General features: G+C 43.4%; 1 protein-coding gene across 1 annotated transcript; it reads right to left on the reverse strand.

The window, feature by feature from the left end:
- Positions 1-15,357: 15,357 nt before the first annotated feature.
- ZNF691 (zinc finger protein 691) lies at positions 15,358-20,713 on the reverse strand. The gene is made up of 2 exons (XM_015249206.3): positions 20,660-20,713; positions 15,358-16,805 (listed from the first exon to the last, which is right to left on the reverse strand). Exon 2 carries the CDS (start codon positions 16,794-16,796, stop codon positions 15,939-15,941), a length of 858 nt encoding a protein of 285 aa, XP_015104692.1. The 5' UTR covers positions 16,797-16,805; positions 20,660-20,713; the 3' UTR covers positions 15,358-15,938.
- Positions 20,714-20,853: the final 140 nt, after the last annotated feature.

Consider the following 20,853-nt stretch of genomic DNA (forward strand, 5'->3'; position numbering starts at 1 on the left):
CACCTTGGATTTAATTACTTGCAAGAACAGCTCGCAGAACTCAGGGAAACACTTAATGATGTTTACCAGTTTATAAAACATATGATAAAGGATACAAATAAATAGCCAGATGAACAGATAAATACACAGTGCTTCTGTCCTCAGGGAGTTGGGTTATATCACCCTCCCAGAATGTGGATGTGTTCACCAACCGGGAAGCCCACGAACCCTATACTGTTGAGATTTTTATGGAGGCTTCCTCATGTAGACATGATCAATTACTAACTCCATTTTCAGCCCCTCACCCCTCACGCGGGAAGGATGCAGGGAGCTGAAAATTCCAAACTTTCAATCATGGCTTGGTCTTTCTGGTGACCAGCCTCCATCCAAGAGCCACCCAGAAGCCCGCCCAGAGTCACCTCAATAGAACAAAAGACACTTCAATCACCCAGAAAATTCCAAGGGACTTAGCACTCTGTATTGGGGATGGGGTCAAAGACCAAACGTTAGAGCAAAAGATGCTCCTAGTGCTCCTACCACTTAGGAAATGACAAGGGTTTTAGGAGCCCAGGAACCAGGGGCAGAGAGTAATACACACTGCTATTATCTCATAGTTATATCTTATGATATACTATCAAAACCAGGAATATGACATTGATACTATGAATGTGTTATTTATCACATGTGCATACTTGGATAACCACCACCACCATGAAGATACAAAACTCTTTTATCACCACAACGTTCTCCCTTGTGTTACTGTTTATAATCACACACACCTCTCACCCCCACTGGTATTTTTTTCTCTCAACAGTGTCTTCTAAAGACCAGAAGTTTTAAGTTAAAAAAAAATAAACAATCCAATAAAAAATGGGTTGTTAACAGACACTTCACCAAAGATGAATGACATGGGTGACAAATGAGCTCATAAAAAGATTTGCAATATTACTAGTCATTTTGGAAATAAAAATTAAAATCACAACTGTACACCTTTGTAAAAACAGTTCAGCAGTTTCTTTAAAAAGTAAACATTCTTTTTTAAAAAAGATAAAAGGTAAATATACACCTACGATCTGACCCAGTCATTCCTAGGTATTTACTCAAGAGAAATGAAAGCGTATGTCCACACAGAGACTTCTACAGGAGTGGTCACAGTGGCTTCATTTGTAATAGCCAAAGCCTGGCAACAAATCAAACTGTCCATAAATGGGTGAACAGAGAAATAGGTAAATGTATGGCCATGTGATAGACTACAACTCAACACTAAAAATGGATGAACTCTTTATGAACCCCGCAGCATGCATGAATCTCAAAATAATTACGCTGAAGGACAACGAAACAAGAGTACATGTTGTATGATTCCATGTACGTAACATTCTAGAAAATGCAAACAAATCTACCAATGACCAAAGCAGATTCAGTGGCCACCTGGAACCAAGTGGAGGGTGAAGATGCGAGGGAGGATCACAAAGGACATGAAGCAATTTGGGGGATGATGGGTGTGTTCATTATCTTGACTGGAGGGTTGGCTGTGCAGGTGCATACCTGTGTCAAATCTTATCAGATTGTACACTTTAAATATGTGTACTTCATTGTATGCCAATTTTTCCTCAATAAGGTTGTCAAAAACAACCCATTAAAGATTTATTTCTTGCTCATGCTCCATGTGCGTCATGAGTTGCTAATGGCATTTTCATTATCCTCACTCTGGGAGCCAGGCTGACGGAGAAGGCACCATCCGGACAGTCTTGGTTGCCATGGTAGAGGGGAATGAGAGTTTGTAGCACATCACATGCTAATTCTTAGAGCTTCCACCCAGAAGCAGCAAGGGCACTCCTGAGTCTTTATTAGGCGCTTATAGCTTCAGGATCATTATATATTCCTGGTGCCTTGTAATTAATCATTATGTGGCCCTTTTTAACCCTAGTAATACTTTTTCCCTTATAGTCTGTGATTTCTATTAATTAATGTAGCTACAACTGGCTTTCTTTTGGTAAATAATTGCCTAGGACAGCCTTTGAAATTCCTTTACTTTCAATCTTTCTGTGTCCATACATCTTATTTATTTATTTTTACTGTGTTAAGAACATTTAACATGAGACTTAACCCTCTTAACAAATTTTAAGTGTACAAGCAGTACTGCTGCCATAAGCACTATGTTGTACTTTTGTTACTACAGGCACTATGTTGTCTTCAGAACGTATTCACCTTGCATGACAAACTTTACACCCACTGAACAACACTTCCTATTTCCCTTGCTCCTGGCAACCACTGTGCTCTTCTCTGTTTCTAGGGCTTGACTATTTTGGCTAAGTGGAATCATTCAATATTTGTCCTACTGTGACTGGTTTATTTCACTTAGCATAATGTCCTCAAGGTTCTCCGTATTATTGTACATGGCAGGATTTCCTTCTTTTGAAAGGCTGATTAATATTCCATTGTATCATATACTGCACTTTCTCTATTTTACATCAATGGACATTAAGGAAACTTCCATATCTTGGTTATTGTGAATAATGCTTCAGTGAACCTGGGAGTGTAGATATCTCTTTGATAACCTTCATTCAATTATTTTAGATATATGCTGAGAAATAGGATTGACAGATCATACAGCTGTTCAATTTTTAATTTTTTATAGGAATCTCCAAAGTATTTTCCATAGTGGCTTCACCAACGTGTATTTCCACCAACACTGTACAACGGTTCCAAGTTCTCCACATCCTCACCAACACTTGTTTTCCTTTTTGATAGTGGCCATTCTAACAGGTGTGAGGTAACACCTCATTGTGGTTTTGATTTGCATTTCATTATTTTTGATGCTATTATACATGAGATCATTTTCTTAACTTTCTTTTTAGTTAGGTCGTTTTTAATGTATATAAATGCAACTGATTTTTGTATGTTGATTTTCTATTCTGCAACTGTACTGATTTGCTTATTAGTTCTAACAGTTTGTGTGTGTGTGTGTGTGTGTGTGTGTGGTGTCTTCAGGATTTTCTATGTATAAGATTAGTTCGCTTGTAAACAGAGATAAATTTACTTCTTCCATTCCAATAGATGCCTTTTATCTATCTATCTATCTATCTATCTATCTATCTATCTATCTATCTAATTTCTATGGCTAGGACTTCAAGTAATACGTTGAATAAAAGTGTTGAGAGTGGGCATCCTTGCCTTGTTCCTAATCTTAGAGGAAAAGCTTTCAGGTTTTTTTTACCATGGAGTATGATGTTCCTTGTGGGCTTTTCATATATGGCCTTTATTATGCTGAGGTACATTCCTTCTATACCTGGTTTGTTGAGTGTTTTTATCATGATAGGATGTAGAATTTTGTCAGATGCTTTTTTTCTGTGTCAGTTGAGATGCTCATGTGATTCTTGTCTTTTGTCTGTTAGCGGAATATTACATTTATTGATTTTCATATATTGAACCATTCTGTATCCTGGGGATAAAGTTCCCTTAGTCATGATGTATAATACTTTTAATGGGTTGCTGAATTTGGTTTGCTAGTATTTTGCTGAGTATTTTTGCATCAAATTCATGAAGGATATTGATCTGTAGTTTTCTTTTCCTGTAGCGTCTGTCTGGCTTCAGTGACAGTGTAATGTTGGCCTCATAAAATGAGTTTGGATGTATCCTTTTCAAGTTTTTGAAGAATTTGAGAAGGATTGGTATTAATTCTTCTTTAAATATTTGGTAGAATTCTCCTGTGAAGCTATCTGTTCCTAGAATTTTTTTGTTGGGAGCATTTTGATAACAGATTCAATCTCCTTGGTAGTTACTGGTCTGATCAGATTTTCTGTTTCTTCATGATTCAATCCTGGTATGTTGTATGTTTCCAATAATCTATCCATTTCTTTTAGGTTATCCAATTTTTTGGCATATAATTGTTCATAGTAGTCTCTTATAATCCTTTCTTCCCCTGTGGCATAAGTTGCAATCTCCTCTGTCATTTATGATTTTTGTTATTTGAGTCCTTTTCTTTCTTTCTTTCTTTCTTTACTTAGTATAGATAAGGGTTTGTCAATTTTGTTGATCTTTTCCAAAGAAAACAACTCCTAGTTTTGTTGATTTTTCTATTGTTTTTCTAATCTTTATTTTATTTATTTTTGCTGTAATCTTTATTAGCTCCTTCCTTCTGATAAGTTTGAGTTTAGTTCATTCTTCTGTTTTTAGTTCCTTAGGGCATAAGGTTAGCTTGCTGATTTGAGATCTTTCTTCTTCTTTAGTATAGGCGTGTTCTACTGTAACTTCCCTCTTAGTGCTGCTTTTCTGCATCCCGTAGATTTTGGTTGTGTTTTCATTTTCATTTGTCTCAAGGTATTTTCTGATTTCCCTTGTGATTTCTTCCTTGACCCGCTGGTTGTTTAAGGCTATTTTGTTTAATGTCCACATCTTTGTGAATTTTCCAATTTTTCCCTCTGTTACTGATGTCTAGTTTTATTTTATTGTAGTCAGAAAAGATGATTTCAGACTTCTTTAATTTGTTAAGACTTGTCTCGTGGCCTAATTTGTGGTCTATCCTGGGGAATGTTCCATGTGTACTTGAGAAGAATGTGTATTCTGCTGATGTTGGAGGAATGTTTTGTTTATACTTGTTAGGTCTATTTGGTTTATTGTGTTGTTCAGGTCCTCTGTTTCCTTATTGACCTTTGGTCTGATTGTTCATCCATTACTGAAAGTGGGGCACTGAAGTATCCTATTATTGTGTTACTGTCTAATTTTCTCTTCAGTTCTGACAATGTTCAGTTCATATATTTTAGTGCTCTAATGTTAACTGTGTGTATATTTATAATTGTTATATCTTCCTGGTGTCCTTCCTAATGTCCTTCCTTGCTTCTTGTGACAGTTTTTAACTAAAATCTATTTTGTCTTATATAATACTTCTACTCTCCTTGGGTTTTCATTTGCATGAAATATTTTTTCTTCTTTTCACTTTCAGCCCATGTCTATCTTTACATGTAAGATGACTTTCTTATAGACAGTATATACTGGATTTAAGGGTTTTCTTTAATCCATTCAGCAAGTCTATGTCTTTTTATTGGAGAGTCTATCCATTTATATTTAAAATAATTACTAAAAAGGAAGGATTTACTATTGCCATTTTAGTCATTGTTTTCTGCCTGTCTTGTGGCTATTTTGTCCTTTTCCTCTGCTTCCTTGTATGTTGTTGATTTTTTGAATTGATACACTTTGATTCCTTTCTCATTTTCTTTTGTTTATCTTCTCTAGGTATTTTGTGTGTGTGTGGCTATCATAGAGCTTACACAGAACATCTTATAGTTGTAATAATCTATTTTAAGCTGATAACAACTTAACTTCAGTTGTGTGTAAGGACTGAAGGCTTTTGCACCTCCCCGCCCCTACTTTATACTGATGTCACAAATTACATCTTTATATAAACTGTATCCAATAACATAGTTTTATAGTTATTTTTATGCTTTTGTCTTTTAAATTCTATACTGAATTAAAAGTGCTTTTCACAACACCATTACAGCATTAAAGTATTTTCTATTTGTCTATATTTACCATTACCAACAAGCTGTATATTTTTATATGCTTTTATGTTTCTGTCTAGCATCCTTTTGTTTCAACTTGAAAGCTCCTCTTAGCATTTCTTGTAAGGTAGACCTAGTGCTGAATTTCCATAGCTTTTGTTTACCTAGTAAATTTTTTATTTCTCTTTCATTTTGAAAGAGTTTTTCCAGATACAGTATTATTGGTCGGCAGGCTCTTCTTCCTTTCAGCACCTTGGATGTATCATTCCACCCACTTCTGGTTTGTATGGTTTCTGCTGAGACTACACTGATAATCTTATGGGAGCTACCTTGTATGTAACGAGTTACTTTTCTCTTGCCATTTTCAAGATCTTTGACTTTTGACACTTTGATTATAATGAGTCTTGATGAATCCTTTGGATTCATCCTACTTGGAATGAGCATCTTGAATTTGAATGCCCATTTCCTTCCTCAGTTTTGGGAGTTTTTGCTATTATTTCTTCAAATAAGTTATCTGTCCTTTCCCCTCTCTGTTGTCTTTCTGGAAGTCCCATAATGCACATATTGGTCTCCTCTATGGTATTCCATAAGTCTCCTAGGCTTTCTTCACTCTTTCTTCTCCTTCTCCTTCTTCTTTTTTTTTTTTTTTTTGTCATTGTTTTGTTTTTGTTCCTCTGACTCAATAACTTCAAATGACCTTCTCTGAGTTCATTTGGTTTTTTCTCCTGTTTGATCAAGTGTGCTGTTGAACCCCTCTCATGACTTAAATTCAGTTACTATATTCTGTAGTTCCAGAACTTGTTTGCTTCTTTTTAGAGTTTCTGTCTCTTTGTTGATATCCTCATTTTGTTCATGCATCATTTTCCTGATTTCTCTTTTTTTAATGGAATGGCTTCAGGGAGGGGAAGACCTTTAATAATTAGCCTGACTAGAGATTCTGGGGATCTCTAAAAACATGTTATTTCTCTAAGCTCATGCGAATTTTGCAATGAGAGAGGTTTGCTGGTTTCCTTCTTCATAATCTCTTGCTCCCTCTGGTGTCTCTCTATGGTACTGCAAGTTCTCTGGTGCTGCAGCATCAAGCCATCTCACTCAGCAACATCCCAAAGTATGTTATGCTCAGTGGCATCCAAAGGATTTTGGGTTCCCATTGGTACCCCAAATTAAGTGAGACATAAACCCATCCATCAGGAAGCCCTCTAAAATTCCAGGATGTTGAATGTATATTCCACTCTTCTTCCCACTACAACACCCACCCCTAATAGAACAACCCAACTTAAGCTGTGCTGGCTTGTGTGTTCCTGGAATTCTCAAAAAGGTGTTAAGTCAATGTCCCTGCTGAAGACTGAAGGCTGCGACTTCCTATTCCACCATCTTTCTAAGATCACTGCCTTATCTCTTTCTTGTAATATAATACTTAATTTTCTCTAAAACAGCATCAATTATTGTACATATTTCAATTCTGGAGATGTTAAAATGTAGAGGAGAAATGACCAGTGGCAATAGTAAGACATTATACACAGGAAGATGAGCCACAGTCTTGTTATGGTAGAAACTCATCTCTAAGTTTTAGGGTAAAAGGTTAGGGTGCTGTAAAAGAGAGACAAACAATACAGTGGTTTGGAGTACAAAAAAAGTGTGTTTCTCACTAACAGTTGTGATATGTGCATCCAAGTGAATGGGGCAGTGTTACTACATGCTAAATTCAAGAACCCAGTTCCTTTTATCCTGTTGCTCTACCATCCACTCAGATGCAGTATCTGGGACATACTTACAGTAAAAATGATTCATTGTTTACCTGAAACTCAAATCTAACTAGGTATCCGGTGTTTTATCTGGCAAGTCTACACTAGGATATTGTATAGTCTGCAACCATCAAAGCTGGGTTCCTACAGGTTACAGCTGATGAAAAAGAGAAAGAAAATGAGGTGAAGGCATGCCTGCTTTCCTGAGGGTCTAGGCCAAGAATGTCATATACCATTTCTGCTCATTTTCCATTGGCAAGAACTTAAATTATATGATTATATCTAATTGCAAAGGGGACTGGGAAATGTTAGTTAAGTGACCCCAGTAGAATGGGTGAACAGATATTGAAGGACAACCAGCAGTCTTCATCCTAAGAAGGTGATCTTCTACATGCTTTATTTCTTCTTTTTCTATCTCTGTACTTTGGCTGTACATTTTGGGGGCTTTTCTAGATGTTATCTTCCAAGTAGTTTCTTGAATATGTTATTTTAGCTACCTTATGCTTAATATCCAAAAGCCATTTCTTATTTTCCAATTGCTCTCTTTCCACTAGCAACCTTTCTTATTCTAGCAGGTAGTATCTTCCCAGAGTTTCCTAAGAATATCATTAGAATTTTCAAAGATTCTGCTGTGCCAGAGAGCCTAGAAATAAACCCAGGCCTTTATGGTCAATTAATCTATGACAAAGGAGGCAAGAATATACAATGAGGAAAAGACAGTCTCTTCAATAAGCAGTACTCAGAAAACTGGACAGCCACATATAAAAGAATGAAATCGGAACATTTTTTCACACCATGTACAAAAAAATAAACTCAAAATGGATTAAAGATCTAAATGTAAGACCAGAAACCATTAAACTCCTAGAAGAAAACATAAGCAGAATACTCTTTGATATAAATTGTAGCAATATTTTTTGGATCTATCTCCTAAGGCAAAGGAAACAAAAGCAAAAATAAACAAATGGGACCTAATTAAATGTAAAATCTTTTACACAGCAAAGGAAACTGCTGACAAAACAAAAAGACAACCTACTGAATGGGAGAAAAATTTCTGCAAATGATATGACCAACAGGGGGTTAATATCCAAAATATACAAACAGCTCCTATACCTCAACATCAAATAAACAAACAACCTAACATCGCTACTTATCAGAGAAATGCAAATTAAAATCACAAGATATCACCTCACAGCTGTCAGAATGGCTATCATCAAAAAGATTACAAATAAGAATTATTGTCAAGGATGTAGAGAAAAAGGGAAGCATACCCTTATACACCTTTGGTGAGAATATAAATTGTGGAAGACAATATGGAGGTTCCTCAAAAGCCAAGAAACAGAACTCCATAAAATCTAGCAATCTCATTCTTGGGTACATATATATGAAGAAAATGAAAACACTAATTTGAAAGGGGGATACATACACCCCAATGTTCATAGCAGTATTATTTATAGTAGCCACCCCCCATTCTGAAGGTAAAGGGGTAGAGGGGACTGGTACAAGCTTCTGCATAGACAAACATGTATAAACTCCATAGTTTTTAGGTCCACTTTTCACGTCTGTCCTCAGTACTTGCCAATTATGAACTCAGAGCCTCTCTGGGATTTTGCCAGGAACATTGGCTCTTACTTCCATTACCTATGTTCTGGGTGATGGCTTCTTCCAATCTGCTGAGCCACCAATGAAGGTTATCTATTTCTAGAGATGTGCTGAAGTCGCTACACCTGCCACCCCTCTTCCCTGCTGTTCCCTTTGCTGTTATGTGTTTAAATCCCTTTTCTGTCATCTTAAAGGGGCCTCAAAAGGAAGGGGAAACAACCACTTGTGTTCACACTACTGTCTTGAATCTTTAATATGTTCACATGCTTTGCAAACCTTCAAGGGTATTTATTTGTTTGTTTATTTTAACACTGCTTTTGGGGGTGGGTATACACTGTTAAGCAATGAGGCCTTTGTTCTGCTGAGCTTGATGTGTTTGTCTATATAAATTAGTATCAGAGACTGAGGAAGGCTAAACAGCTTTTCATAATAGAGTAAAACCACCTCGAGTTCCCAGAGCAATCTGAGAGAGAAGGAGTAAGGGCAGTGATGGGAGGAAAGGAGTGCATGTTAATCACATGCCATGATGTGACCCCTCCCCAAGACTCCTAATTTAAACGTACAAAATCCTTGGTGGAACAGAACTTCTCAGGGAACCCATGAAGGTGCTTAGTTCTGTGATGGGGCAAATGGGGACAAAACAGATGATGAAATAAAATTCATATTTTATGGCAAGAATCAAGAAAAATTTAAACAGAATTTTCTCTTTCTTCTTTGGGCATCCTCCCTTCCCCTTGGTGTGTGCTGTGTGTCTGCATTCACCAGACCTCCTTAGAAGATAATCTTCCTCCTTAATCTTGAAAGGGGTCAGGATGACCCATGACCTACTCCTTGCTTTGTACACAGAGACCTGGATTGTGTAAACTGTCAATAACATGTCATTCAATGTACAGCCCTCCATCTCAAAAATTTATATAACTGAGCTTCAACTTCTAAAGGGCTGAGCAGTTCTGGGAGCTTTCTCAGAGGCTGTTCCAGGGTTAATCCTCAGTTTGGCTCAAATAAAATTTTCCATTTCCTTCTTAGATTGGCTGATTAACTTTTTGCCAACAATGAGAAGGCTTACATAGACCACTGGAGCCTCGGGCAAAAGACCATGAGAGCATAAGTCCCGGGAATCTGCAGAAACTGTGTGGTGGGTTTGGACTTTTCAATGCTGTGGCACTGGCAAGCCTCTGAGGAACCACAGAGTGCGTCTCTGTGCGTCAGGAGGCCCTACCTGGCACCTGGCTTTTATATACACGTTCCCAACTCACTTGACCCTTTCAGTTCATATGTTCTTCCTAAAGGATGAATGTGATCATGCCATTCCTCAGCTTTAAAATTCTCTGTTGTCCACAACCTCAAACTCTTTATCCTAACATCCAATATCCTTCATGATCCAGCTCCCGACTACCTTACCAGCTTCATCTCCTCCTCACACAGGACACTGTTAACTCCATCAAATGTTTCACTGCTCCCTAAAACACTAAGGCTTCCCTTCTATCTGAAAGAACCTTCCTCTTCTTTACTGAGTACTCACTCTTCAAGAGCAAATTCAATCATTCTCTCAGCCTTCTCCTCCTCTGCAAAGTTAGCCATCCCATCTGTGTTCCCCCAACAACACCTCATTCAGAGGGGAGTTTCTCTTCCTCTGAGTTCCTTGCAGGAAGTGATACAGGAAAAAACATGGCGGGGGCGGTGAGAGGATGGCCACGTTCCAGGTCCCAGACGAGTCCCTGGGACATGCCCCACCAAGTGAGGGTCCTTGGCTTCGCACAGGAAAGAATTCAAGAGTGAGCCATAGTTGAGTAAAAGTAGATTTACTCAGAGAGGTGTACATTCCATAGACAGAGTGCAGGCCACCTCAGAAGGCAAGAGAGAGAGAAAGAGAGAGACAGACAGACAGACAGAGTGCGTGCAATCTCAAGGTGCAGTGTTGCTAGTTTTTATATGCTAACAAGTGAGAGGATTACTCCAACTGCTTTGGGGAAGGGGTGGGGATTCCTAGGAATTGGGCCACTGCCCTCTCTTTGACCTTTCATGGTTAGCTTCAGAAATGCCACAGCACTTAAGGGGGTGTCATTCACCATGCTAGTACATTACAGTGTGTGTAATGAAGCTCAATGTCCACTGGGCATTGAATCCCTGCCATCTTTGGCCTCCAGGTCTATTGGGAGTTGACTTTTCTGCCATCTTGGTGCTAACTGCTGTGTCATTCCTTTAACGCCTGTGTCCTGCCCCCTTCCTTCCTATCTCAGGACTGTGTCTTATTCACTTTGGGGACCCAATGTCCAGTGCAGGCAGGTTAAGGGCCTCTTTGGGCTCCTACAGCACCCTGGGTACAACTGTAGTGACACCTAGCATCCGGCACTGGAACTCTGGGTTTATGTGCCAATCCCCCACACTCAAGAGGAGAAACTGGGAAAAGCAGGGTAGAAATTACTTTTTTTTGAAAGAAAAATTTATACTTATAAAGGAACACTCCATTTGTAACCCACTGCACCAGGAGAAGAAGATTCTAAATCATAAGGGAAGCTCACCAATGGAGAGGCATAAACCCACATAACACACCTTACCCTTGTTTACCCTGCTTTCCTGGTAACCTCCCATGACCGGCTTCCTCCTCTGCTCCCACCTTTCATTATTTTGTCTTTGGCCGAAGATATATTTAAACTGCTGGTTTAGGCCACCTGGGAGGTGTGAACGAAAAACACTGCAAACCATATCATTAAACAAAGAATACTGAAGTCATCAAGTCATCAGCCATCCCCCTAGGGAAGACGCCAAGCCTCTGCAGCCACTCACAGTGATGCACCCTGAGGGGGCTCAGAATAATAAAGGACAGGATACTGGCCCTAGATAGCTAGGTGCTCGTCAAAGGAATGAATTCAATGAGCCCAAATGTTTGCTTCCTCCCATACACAGAAAAGCACTAAATTCTTTAACTTCAGATGCCTAGTTTTCTTCAAATAACAAGCAATCTTTCATTGTTTCAACTACCTGGTCTTTGTTGTAAAGCTCCTGTATATCCTAGCTCCTCCCCTACCTCTTCGGAGCAGTCCCTCAGAGCAAACCGAGAGGCTGCCATCCCGGCTCGAGTCCTCCCATCAAATAAAACATAACTCTCCACTTTTAGGCTGCGCATTTATTTCAGTCGACAGAGGGTTAACTCATTTTTCCTGCGCATCTCCAAGGTATATATGTGAATAAATTTCTGTTTTCCTCTTGTTAACCTGTCACTTGTTACAGAGGTCTCAGCCAAGAGCGCTAAAGGGTAAAGGGAAAATTCTTTTTCCTCCCCAACAGGGGGTGCGGCTGCCAGGGGCCTGGAGGCTCCTCCCCCTCCCACCAGTCCCTGGACACCCACTGCAGGTAAATGAGCTCTGTGGGCTGCACCCTGGGCTGGCATCTCAGCCCAGGACTTGGGAGCATTAGGGTTGGTGGAAATTAAACCCAGCGTGGGAGCCACAGGCCAGTAGGCTGAGGCCCTGAACAGTGTCCCAGAGCAGGGGAAGAGGAAGCCCTGCGGCTTCCCAGAGTCAGACTAGGAGGAGGAATAGCAAGTCCCCGGAGTCCTGGGGTTTCACAGGACGTTGCACTGCCCAGGAGACACCATTGGGGTGGGGTAGGGTGTGGGCACAAGAAGGAGCCTCACAGGGCTCCTGCTTATCTCTCTGTCCTTGTCCAGATCTACCCCCAGCAGACCTTCCCCTCAGCAGCCTGGCTCTGGCTCTGTACACCTCATCTTTCTCAGGAATATCAACCCCTAGGCCCAGCCAAGCCACCATGGGAAAGATATGAGAGAACAGCATGCTTCTGGAATGGGACTACTCTAGAAAGTAGCAGGGGTCCAGGGAGCAAGGTTAGCAACTATGTGGTCATTAAGAAGAAGGCATTAGTATCAGGCCTGGGTTGGTTAAAATTCCAGCTCAGCCACCCAGCAGCCATGTGGCCTTAAATGAGCAAATTATTTAACCTCACTGAACCTCGATTTCATCATCTGCAAAATGGGAACGATAATTACAGAATAATAGATTTAGAAATTAGAATCAATAGTAAATGCTATTATAATCAGTATTTTCCAATATCCAGGCCTGTGTACAATTTGTCAGGCCTCTTCCAGGCTCCAACAAAAGCAATCCTAAAACTTGCCTGCACTACTGTACTGTGATAGTGAATTGGTAAGAAATTATGTTACCCAGACAGGAATGGGTTAACATCTCCCTGTTGACTAGAGCCTCTGGGAAAATGCCTTGATTCCAAGGGGTGAGTATTGGATGGCAGGCGGAAAGGGCTGTGAGTAAACGTGCATATTAACTCTCTACTTTCATCTGGGATCTCACAGCAGAAGGAACACAAAACTTTTCAGAAAGAGACCGGGGGTGACTGCCTGTTCCAACAGAGGGTGGGGCCCAGGGGCTCCATCTATGGCTGTGCTGATGTCCCTTGTACCTTTCCTACCATGGGGTGAGAGTTCAGCGGTCAAGTTCCTCCAGGGTTGGGGGAAGAGACAGGGCCTGAACGCAGGGTACGTGTGCACAGCTCTTCCCTTCTCTCTGCCTACCCGCAACCTCCCCTCCCAGCTCCAGACCGCTCAAGTACCCAGTTAAAATTCCCTTAGGTGACTGCTTCCTGACACATAACTGCTCGATAAATGTTGGTGGAACTGAATTGCATGCAGGCCGTAAGGTTGACTGGTGGTGGGGAAAGGGCTTTCCCTGAATTCAGTCCAGAGGCAGCGAGCCTGAGGGTGGTTACCACCCCGGGATCAAGTGCCAGGAACTGACAGGGGCCCCATCCACAGAGGTCTGCTGTTGAAACCTGGCAGCTACCGCACACTAGAGAACACAGGAGCCACGTCTTCACTGTCAGTATTCTAGCAACTAGGAGGGAGAGAGGAAGGAAAAGGAAGAAAAAGGGGAACGGAATGAGCAGAAAGTAAAGCAAGCTAGCAAAAAAGGAAGTTAGAGACTGAATAAATGGACAAGTCAGGACTCAAAAGTCTGGACCAAAATAGAAGCCCTGGCCTGAGAACTCAGTCCAAAAAGGGGAAACGAGATTGGCCAGCAAGTTATGCCCCAAGATCAAAGCAGGTCCTGCGTCTCACTGGCAGCAGACACTTCCACTCACAGCAGCTGTCACAAGGGCTCTGCGTCTGGAAGGATAATGGTTCCGAGCTGCCCAGGCTGAGACCAGTAGACCTAGCTTGGTAATGAGCATAATGAAGACCTTGGTCTTGGGATCAGACATGCCTGATTTGAATCCCAGCTCAGCCATTAGATCAGGTCATTCCACCTCTTAGAATTTTCTTATCTTGAAAACAGGGGCACTACTACCTGGCAGACTAGTCATGGAGGTCAGAAATAACAGGTGGCCCTCAGGAAGTGCTGGATGGCAACTTTTACTATCAGGGAGCAATTCATACATGCAAGTTTGGGTGACCATATGTTTAAAATAGCTTGTATGGAGATTTTCAAGGAGCAGGAAAACGTATACAAAATAAAAGTGCTTTGTAAATTGAGAAGTACCCTAAAATGTTAGGGAATCGTTTGGAAATTCTTTATTGGCTGGAGAAAATACAGGCTTTGGGCTTGGGCCCTGCCACTGACTTGTCATGTACGCCTGTTTGGCATCTGTCACATGTGGGTCATTTCTACTTCACAGGGTTGTTGTGAGAATTCAACAGGATGATGAGTGGAAAGCTCCTGGCACATCCCTTCCTCGGTGGGTGAGGACCCCATGTCACAGGTCAGGTCATAGGTGGCGCCAGAATCACATTCTGCCGACTGGCTACAAACAAACAGGGCCCCTCACTCCGGAAGAGCAGGACCTCAGACTGGCAAGAGGTAGAGGGGTGTCTTCTGTATATGTTGCAGGAAACCTGGGTGAACACGAAATAAATGTCCACGCAGGAAACACTGAAACCTGCCACATGCAGCCAGGCCTTCAGAAGGAAAAGCAGCCAGGTATGACCCCTACCAAGCTGTCCCAGACTTAGGAACTCAACTATTGCTACTGAGGGCAAAGACTCATTTGAGATTCATTGTGTCCCACCCCTCAGTCCCTACTCCCTGGCACTCATTTTCCCTCAACACAGAGTTAAGCATCAATCAGTAATCAGTCTAAAGTTGAAAAGGTTCTCGTGCTTGGCACCAACATCCCACAGAGCAAAGGGTCCAGGGCTGTATCAAGAAAGCACACCAGCTCCCACTTCCAGGGAATCACTTGGTCCCACCACATACCCGCTGGGTGACTTCACAACCAGTGGCTTCACCTCTCCACTACTGTCTCATCTTACTTCCTTGTGGGCTGCTAAGACAACCAATGAGATAAATGTGAACATGACCTACAGAATATAGGATACAGTGGACGCTCAATTAATATTACTTCCTTTCCTTCCCTTTCCTCTTCACAGGCCCCAAGAGTCAGCCTTTCTTTTGCTTTTCAGAGCAGCCACTCACTCTGTCTTTTTTAGATTTCAACTCCCTTCTGCAGTGGCTGCAGTATGACCATCTCCCCACTCCTTTGATGCCCACAAATAAGTACACAGGTCCTTCTCATTCAAGGTTTTACTGCTGATCACTCTGGGGAAACAGATGTAGGTTGGGGTGGGGGTGACAAGTCAGACATGGGGGAGGGTGAAGGTCCCTGGATCAGGCTCCTTGAGGGCTTCCCTTTCATTCCTATGGCCCCTTTCCCCCCTGCTCCTCCCAGCCCAGTTGGGGTACAGCAGGTGGGGACCGGTGGACCACTGCAGTGTGCCCTAAGCAGTGCACATACGATACGGAGGACCTCCAGACAGTGATGCCCATCTCATAGGTACTTCCTCAAAGGCCAGGGGACGGTTGCCCTAATGATACGAGCATGTACTAAGCCTACCCTATTTCTCTTTCACCCCAAGGAGATGAAGCCAAGACGGCGTCCTCTGACTTTCCACAGCAAGAAACTGGCCTGGAAAAAAGGACTTTCACTCAGACTCCCTTCTCAGGACTTCCTGGAGATCCTGGCTTCAGAGACAACAGAAAACCATTTTCCAAGGTGGGACGAAGGGCTTGAGGTCAAGGGGACAGCAGCAGATCCTAAAGATCTTTCTACGTTAGGGTGGGGTCTCCTGCTCTCTGTCCCTCGCCCTCCTTCAGCTGGAATCTTTCCCGGCCTGTTCTCCGCGGTGCGTCTTCTGGTGGCGGATGAGATTGGAGCTGCGGGAGAAGTGTTTCCCGCACTGAGTGCACCGATAGGGCTTCTCGCCCCGGTGGGTCCTCTGGTGAGCTCCAAAGTTGGAGATGTCGCTGAAGGTCCGGCCACACTCGGCACACTCGTAAGGCCGCTCGCCCGTGTGTGTGCGGTGGTGCACGCCAAAGCTGGAGCTGTTGCTGAAGCTCTTCCCGCACTCGCAGCAGATGTAGGGCGCGGGCTCCAGGTGGGTCCGGTAATGCACCGCCAGCGCCGAGCTCTGGCTGAAGCTCTTGCCACAGATGTCGCAGCGGAAGGGCCGCTTGCCCAGGTGATCCTGCTGGTGCGTGGTGAGGTCCGAGTGCCGCCGGAAGCTCTCCTCACAGTTGGGACACTTGTAGTGCTTCTCCTCCAGGTGGATCCGCTCGTGCCGGATGCGGTTGGAGCTTCTCGAGAAGCTCTTGCCACACTCAGAACACTTGTAAGGCTTCTCGCCCGTGTGGATCCGCTGGTGTGTTCTCAGGTTGGAGGTGTTATTGAAGGTTTTGCCACACTGGGCACAGATAAAGGGCTTCTCGTCGGCCTCGGGCCTCGGGGGAGCACAGCGGTCCTCTGGCTCCAAAGCTGGGCCAGTGACTGCCTGCCGTGGCTTTTCTGGATGGATCCCTTGTGGCCCCTCTGACGAGCTTTCTTGCCCGAGCTCTTTATCCCCATCTGGGATCCAAAAACCCTCTGAGTCATCCACTCTCCAGGGCTCATTACCCCGTTCCCCTTCCTCGGGCAGGTGCTGTTCTGGGCTCTGCTCCTTCTCACTGCCCATCTCTGAACCCTGAGAATGAACACAAATGGCCAACACCTTTATTCCTTGGGTCAGGCCAGACCGCAGGGAACCTTTTGTTCTGGTTGAGGGCGTGTACACCGTCCCCATGGAACCATCCATCAGCAATAACCTCAATTAACCAGAATACTTGGCTAGAATGCCTTTACTTACTAACTTTCAAATAACAAACTTCCAGACATTTAAAGCTACCCCAGAGCAAAGAGAAGGCCCCAGCTTTGTCCACCCTCAACAGATATCTGTAATTTGTATAATGGCACTTTTCTTAATACCACTAAACAATGACAGGCTAGACTATCATTCACGTGTAAGTAAAGGAGCTTCCATTTGGGAATGAGTTTGATTTTTCTGCCTAACTGTAAGTTAATGGAAATTTCCTCTGTTTAATCTCTTTTGAAAAAACTTCGTTAAAAGTATCCATCTATTTGTCTGCTTTCAAAATGGAGACAACAGAACCTCTAATCCTGGAGGCTCTCCTAGTTTTTATACAAGGCCCAGCTTTGAATCCTCTTAAATGTTCCACCGCCCTTCCCATTCCCAGACCTTACCATAATCCAGCAAATAAAGGGTTAGCATCTGGGCCCTCCAAGACCTACAGTAGGGCCTGGGCTGTGTCTGTTCTGACTGGTCATCACCCACTTCCACACTCAAACACCACACACAGCAGTGTATACACACAGAGTCTCACACACATTCACAACACACACACATACCACACACGGTCACACATACACATCACACACACCACAAACAGCCCTCCCACACATATTGCCACATTCCTGGCTGCACATACAGCTAACCTCTCACAACTCATGCAATCTCACACACACACTCATGTGCCCCCTCCCCACGCCCCGCTCCCACACACAGGGCCCAGCACAGGGCCTACTTATGCAAGTATCAGTAAATGCTTGCTAAGCTGCATAGACTTCCTTGAGTTCCTACATCCAAGGGCAGGAAATGAGGGGAAGAAAGTACTTCTGATAAGAGGGGAGTGATGTTTCCTCTGGGCCTTGAATAAGGACATTTCAAAAGGCAGAGTGGGCTGGTGGAGATACTGTACAGAGTGACATGAACAAAGGGATGAGGGAGGGAAGCACAGACTATGATGGGTCACTGATGGGAGAAAATGAAAGATTGATAACTGCTTCAAGTCAGCAAGGATCCATGGAAAACAGCAACACAGAATCACTGAGTCTATGAACTCCATGGAAGGGGCACTGACTACATTCAGGGTGGGATCCCAGTGGTGACACATACTGTCTTTACAACTCTGCAAATCATCCGACTACTCTGAGCCTCAACTCCCACATCACTAAAATTGTGATACCGACCGACACTGCAGGACTTTGATAGAGACAAGGCCTATAATTTGCTCAGTGCAAAGTGTGGCATTCAGTAAATGACAGCTGCTATTATAATTGTTGAAGACACTATATGCTAGCCCTGTGAAGAATGCAAGAATGAAGAGGATCCCTTACATGATCTTCTTTGGAAAAGAAAAAATTTTTAATAAAAAAATGGTACAAAACTATATAATCTAAAATGTGAAATACAGACAGCAACTCAAATCTTTAAGGAAGTGGGGGGTGGGGGTCCGGCCAACTTTTTCTGTAAAGGACCAGAGAGTAAATATTTAGTAAATATTTGTGGCCATGGGATCTCTGTTGTAGCTACTCAACTCTACCATTGTATCACAAAAGCAGCCACAGAAAATCCGTAAATGACTGGGTGTAGCTGTGTCCTAATAAAACTTTATTTAAAACAAAAGGAGGCGAACTATAATTTACCAATCTCGATTAGAGTGTTTCTTCAAGAATATAGATAAGCGATGTGAAAAATCACAAGGCCTGCTTCACTTTCAAAAATGCAAGTGAACATCAGAAACGATTTATTCCTTGATACTTATTCACTATTTCCTGACTATTCTTTAAAAATTTACAACCTCTTCGCCCACACTCCCAATCCCCCTGCCCCTTAGCATCTCACCTAACAATCTACTTTTTACGTCTATTACTTGGTATCGGTCTCCCCCTGCAAAAACCTAAGTCCCATGACGGCTGGCTTCTTTGTTTAATTCACTAATGCAACCCAAACTCCTATAGTGGCAGTTATATATAGCAGATCCTTAATAAATGTTTGTTGAATGAACTGAATGAAGACCAGGCTTCCTGTCTCCAGAACCCATTTTATCATTACTTGTGTCTATTCTCACCCACTGTTCCTTAGCAATCTCTTAATTCCTGCCCACTTCCTCATCTCTGCACCCACACAATCTTGTACTTGCTTTTACAGAGATTTATAATTATTTGTTTACATGTCACGTAATAGTTTCCACTATTAGTTTATAAGTGCAGGACCTGGGACATTTTGGTAATCCCTCCAGCACAAGGCCTGGTACCCCAAACTGTTTTTAAGTATGAGTGAATGGGTACAATCTTAGTTCACTTGCTACCCCTGCCCACCCCATCAAGGGCTCTAATCTCTTTTTATACAATGAACTACATAACCTCCACTCGCTACCAATCCTACTATTCTGAAAACCTACAATATACCAAGCTCTGACTCTACTCAGGGCTGAATGCTGGGTCAAAATAAAAGCAAAGAGTTAGGACTATAGTCACTACCCTACAACAGTTTATGGTACAGCACAGTGAAAACAGGCCATGAACTCCAGAAACTCATAGGGTAGGTTAAATTGCAGGGAAAGGAGGGAAACTGTAATTTGTCCAAGGGCACACAGCAAGTGAGTAGAACTGAGAGCTATGCCCATCACTCCAAAGCCAGTGCTTTTAAGCATACACCAGTATCGGAGGGAGGAGAGAAAGAAGGAAGGAAGAAAGGAATGAAGGAAATAAAAACAGTGCCACGGGAGTTCTGATGACACAGGCATATCTCCCTGAAGAGCTCAGGGATGAGCAGCTTTACAGCAAAGGTGGTCTTTGAGCTAGGACTTGCAGGATGGGTGAGCAGGATTGGGACTTACAGAGGTGGGGAGCCCACGATCTACCAAGACAGTGGCAGGTAAAGTAAAGAGGCACTTTCACATCACATTTCAGAGATCTGGGAGAGAATGGGGCTTGTGGGACTTGTCCTCCCAGGCGGCTCAGAGGTACAAGGAGGACCAAGAATGGAAGGGATTGAGGAAGTGGAGAAGGAGCCAGGTCTAAGAAATAAGCTCCAAGAAGATGGGCAAGAAGATGGGGCTGGTGATCACAGATGCTGAAGGTCAAGGGCCTGGGTTAGGGGCAAGGGGCCCAAGCTAGAAAGCGGTATAAAAGTCCAAAGTTTGGGGTCTCTACGGTCAAGCCGAGAGCTGGGGGTAGGAAGGAGAGAAAGGTGTTTGGAAAGATGAGGGAAAACGTGTGAAAGAACAGGGAACTGAACAGCGGGGGTGGATAAGGTATCAGAGATAGTGGAGGAACAAGAGTCAGGGGGTCCGAGGAGATGGTCAGGGGTTGTGTGTAGCCGGGTGAAGTCTGAGGGTACAAGCGTTCTAGAGGACAGGAGCTGGGTTCAGAATTGCCGGCGGGCTTCGGGCTGTAGGGCTGGGAGAGAAGCTGGGGCTGACCCCAAAGGTACGGTCAGTGGCGGCGGTGCTGAAGTAACCAAAACAGGAGAAGGGCGGGAGGGTAGGGGCTGGGGCCGAGAGCCTGGCCGTGCAGGCCGGGGGAAGGAGACAGGGGTCGGGGCGGAGGGACCACAGAGCCCCCTGTGCTCCCCACTGGGTCCGCGGAACAAAGCCACAATTCCAACTCCCCGGTGAGAGGGAAGGGGCCATGTTTACAGTTCCCCGCGAAACCATGTGCGCCTCCCTCGCGACCTCGGGCCCAACCCCGACCCACCTCTCTCCCGCCGCTCCGTCGGATACAGCGCCGTCTGACTGGGCCGGGGGGAGGATCCGGAACCGGAACCCAGAAGGGATCCGCCCTGCCTCTTCAGGATTGGCTCTCGAGCACTGCCCTTCCTTTCCATTGGCTAAACTGGCTGCCACAACGCAAGAGACCCAGGCTGAGCGGCCAATAAGCTTCGGCCCTGG

The sequence above is a fragment of the Vicugna pacos genome, chromosome 13 (assembly GCF_048564905.1).
Source record: "Vicugna pacos chromosome 13, VicPac4, whole genome shotgun sequence".
Classification (NCBI taxonomy): domain Eukaryota; kingdom Metazoa; phylum Chordata; class Mammalia; order Artiodactyla; family Camelidae; genus Vicugna; species Vicugna pacos.